This window comes from Cebus imitator, unplaced genomic scaffold (genome assembly GCF_001604975.1).
Source record: "Cebus imitator isolate Cc_AM_T3 unplaced genomic scaffold, Cebus_imitator-1.0 Scaffold38, whole genome shotgun sequence".
Taxonomy (NCBI): domain Eukaryota; kingdom Metazoa; phylum Chordata; class Mammalia; order Primates; family Cebidae; genus Cebus; species Cebus imitator.
The window spans coordinates 1523384-1526813 of NW_016107353.1; the positions used below are offsets into that span (position 1 = coordinate 1523384).

Genomic DNA, 3430 nt, shown 5'->3' on the forward strand with positions numbered 1-3430 from the left:
AGATGAAATCTTGCTCTTTTGCCCGGGCTACAATGGTGCGATCTTGGCTCACTGCAACCTCCACCTCCCGGGTTCAAGCGATTTTCCTGCCTCAGCTTCCCGAGTAGCTGGGATTACAGGTGCCCGCCACCATGCCCGGCTAATTTTTATATTTTTAGTAGAGATGGGGTTTCACCATATTGGCCAGGATGGTCTCAAACTCCCACCCTCAGGCAATGCCTCAGCCTCCCAAAGTGCTGGGATTACAGGCGTAAGCCACTGCACCCAGCAAGTATTTGCAATTTTTATTAAAGAGCTTGAAGAAATATTCCATAAGTGAGTACTTTCTTTGTAATATCGCAGGTAACTCAATATAGTCATTGGTCTCATGAAGTTTTTAGTGTGGTTGAAGATACAGGCAATTACAGTACTGAGTATTGAGGGCTGTGATCCAAAAAAGTAATGATATATTCAGGGCTGTGATCCAAAAAACTAAATCAGGTTCTAAGCTGAACTCAGCTGAAACTAGCCAGGCCCGGGGTGGTGGCTCACTCCTGTAATCCCAGGACTTTGGGAGGCCAAGGCAGGCAAATCTCTTGAAGCCAGGAGTTTGAGACCAGACTGGCCAACATGGCAAAACTCTGTCTCTACGAAAAATGCAAAAATTAGCCAGTTGTGGTGGTGGGCACCTGTAGGCACAGCTACTCAGGAGGCTGAAGCAGAGAATCACTTGAACCTGAGAGGTGGAGGTTGCAGTGAGTCAGGATGACCACTGTACACTCCAGCCTGGGCGACAGAGCAAGACTCCGTCTCAGAAAAAGAAAAAAAAAAATGCCAGGTAGCAAGAGAAAAGAGATCAGCAGGGAATATTCCAAGTAGAGGGATAGCGTACTGGAGTTCAGAAAGTGAGACAGAACATGGTATATTGTTTAAGATATCAGACTGGGTATGGTGGCTCATACCTATAATTCCAGCACTTTGGGAGGCTGGAGCAGAAGGATTGCTTCAAGCCAGGAGTTGAGAGACCAGTCTGGGCCACATAGCAAGATCTTGTCTCTACCAAAAAAAAAGAAGATTTTTTAAAGGATATTTTTTGGGGTGTGGGGGATTTCATTAAAAGCTGTTTTTCAGTGATTACATACATACGTGTATGATCTCCAAATTATCGTTTATTTCATGGCACTATCTCTCTCATTTTTCTTAACCCTTCAGTAATGAGATTGGTTCTATCTGAAGTGTGACATTTGCTCTTCAGTTTAGACAGATACAGAACGGTGTTATCATTGAAAATAGCTCTTCAGTGGCATGCCAATTTCTGTGCCTTTTGCATTTTTCTTCTGCTTTGTCACGTGTTTTGCCCTCTTTTTATCCTTTAAGTATCTTTAATATCACTTCCTTGTAGACAAGGGTAGGGGTTTCTGCTGTATCCTTTTATAGCATTATGCTTCCTTATCAAAGCAGTCATCATTACTATACTCTGCGATAGCTTGTTTATCTGTTAGACTGTAAACTACTTGTGGACAGAGATTGTATTTTTGCCTCCCATTGTATCTCTAGCACAGTGTTTATCACATTTATAGCCATAAGTGAATGGAAGAATTTATTGCTATTTCTGTTAAGATTTATAATGACAGATTTATCCAACTATAGTAAATTGCTTTCAGTTTCTGAATAGCCTGCAAATCAATTTTTGCCTGCAAAAGGTTTTCCTTGAGGACCACTGCCTGAAACTTGCAGTAATCTAAAATTGAAGTAGAAACAGTTATCTGGGTTTGGTGGCAGGTTCCTGTAGTCCCAGCTACTTGGGAGGCTCAGGCGAGAGAATCACCTGAACCCTGGGAAGCGGAGGTTGTCGTGAGCTGAGATTGTACCACTGCACTCCACCCTGGGTGACAGAGTGAGACTCTGTCTCAAAAAAAAAAAAGAAGAAATGAATGTTACCCTTTTGATCCTTTTAATTGCCTGCTTGAATGATAGCTCTCTATTGGACCGTCTTGATCCAAGACTAGAGAGATCATAAGTCAGTAAGAGATGAACTTCAAATATAATGAGATGTTTTTCTCTTATGAAAACAGAGAAAGTTAATAAAGTTGGTGAGATCCATGTGAAGACATTAGAAGAAATTCTTCTTGAAAGAGCCAGTCAGAAACGTGGAGAATTGCAAACTAAACTCAAGACAGAAGGACCTTCAAAAACTGATGATTCTACTTCAGGTACAAGAAGCTCCTCCACTGTCCGTATCAAAACCTTCTCTGAGGTCCTGGCTGAAAAAAAACATCGGCAGCAGGAAGCAGAGAGACAAAAAAGCAAAAAGGATGCAACTTGCATCAAGCTAAAGACTGATAATGAAATTAAAAAAACAGTAGTTTTCCCACCCATTGTTGCCAGCAAAGGACAATCAGAGGAGCCTGCAGGTAAAACAAAGTCTATGCAGGAGGTGCACATCAAGACGCTGGAGGAAATTAAACTGGAGAAGGCACTGAGGGTGCAGCAGAGCTCTGAGGGCAGCACCAGCTCCCCGTCTCAACATGAGGCCACTCCAGGGGCAAGGCGGCTGCTGCGAATCACCAAAAAAACAGGTAACAAGAGAACTTGGTCCCTAGTACCACGTCCCAAATAATATTCTAGAGGAATGTTCCATGGGGTCTTCATAGGAGTTCTTGGAGAACTTTTCTTTACTCAGATAACATTGAAAACACTGAATTAAATGAAGCTTTTCAGCAGCGCTATGTAGACCTCTGCTATTTTATTTTATTTTTGAGATAGAGTCTCACTCTTGTAACCCAGGCTAGAGTGCAGTGGCGTGATCTTGGCTCACTGTAGCCTCCACCTCCTGGGTTCAAGCAATTCTCCTGCCTCAGCCTCCCAAGTAGCTGGGACCACAGGCATGCACCACCACACCCAGCAAATTTTTGTATTTTTAGCAGAGATGGGATTTCATTCACCATGTTGGCCAAACTAGACTTAAGCTCCTGACCTCAGACCAAAGTGCTGGGATTACAGGCGTGAGCCACCACGACTGGCCAAATCTTTGTTATTTTACTGTGTATCTTGAGACTTAATTAGCACAAGTGGGCTTTGTCTATAATTTTATTTGTCCTGTCTTACTACTTTCATTAAATAAAGTTTTGTTTAACATCTCTATCATGAAGTTGCAGCTTAAATAAAGTAAACTAATGATGTCTTTAATGTGAATACAGGAATAAAAGAAGAGAAGAAATTTCAGGAAGGAAATGAAGTTGATTCTCAGAGCAGTATTAGAACAGAAGTTAAAGAGGTAAATTTGTTTAAGATCATTGTATGGTTTTGTTCATGGCAAACAAAGGCTAGATAATTGCTAGTTTTACCTTACAGTAAATCAGTAAATTTCTGAATACTTCACTGATATATTAGGTAAACAGTCTTTCTTTTTACTTATAATAATTTCTTTTTTTTTTTTTTTTTTTTTTTT

General features: G+C 41.1%; 1 protein-coding gene across 1 annotated transcript in view; it reads left to right on the forward strand.

Moving 5' to 3' along the window:
* Positions 1-3430, forward strand: part of ZC3H11A (zinc finger CCCH-type containing 11A) — a 48872-nt gene that overhangs the window by 40005 nt on the left and 5437 nt on the right. Inside the window, exons 14-15 of the mRNA XM_017525372.2 lie at positions 2055-2558; positions 3180-3256. Of these exons, the coding sequence (XP_017380861.1) occupies positions 2055-2558; positions 3180-3256 (581 nt within the window). The remainder of the gene's footprint in view (positions 1-2054; positions 2559-3179; positions 3257-3430) is intronic.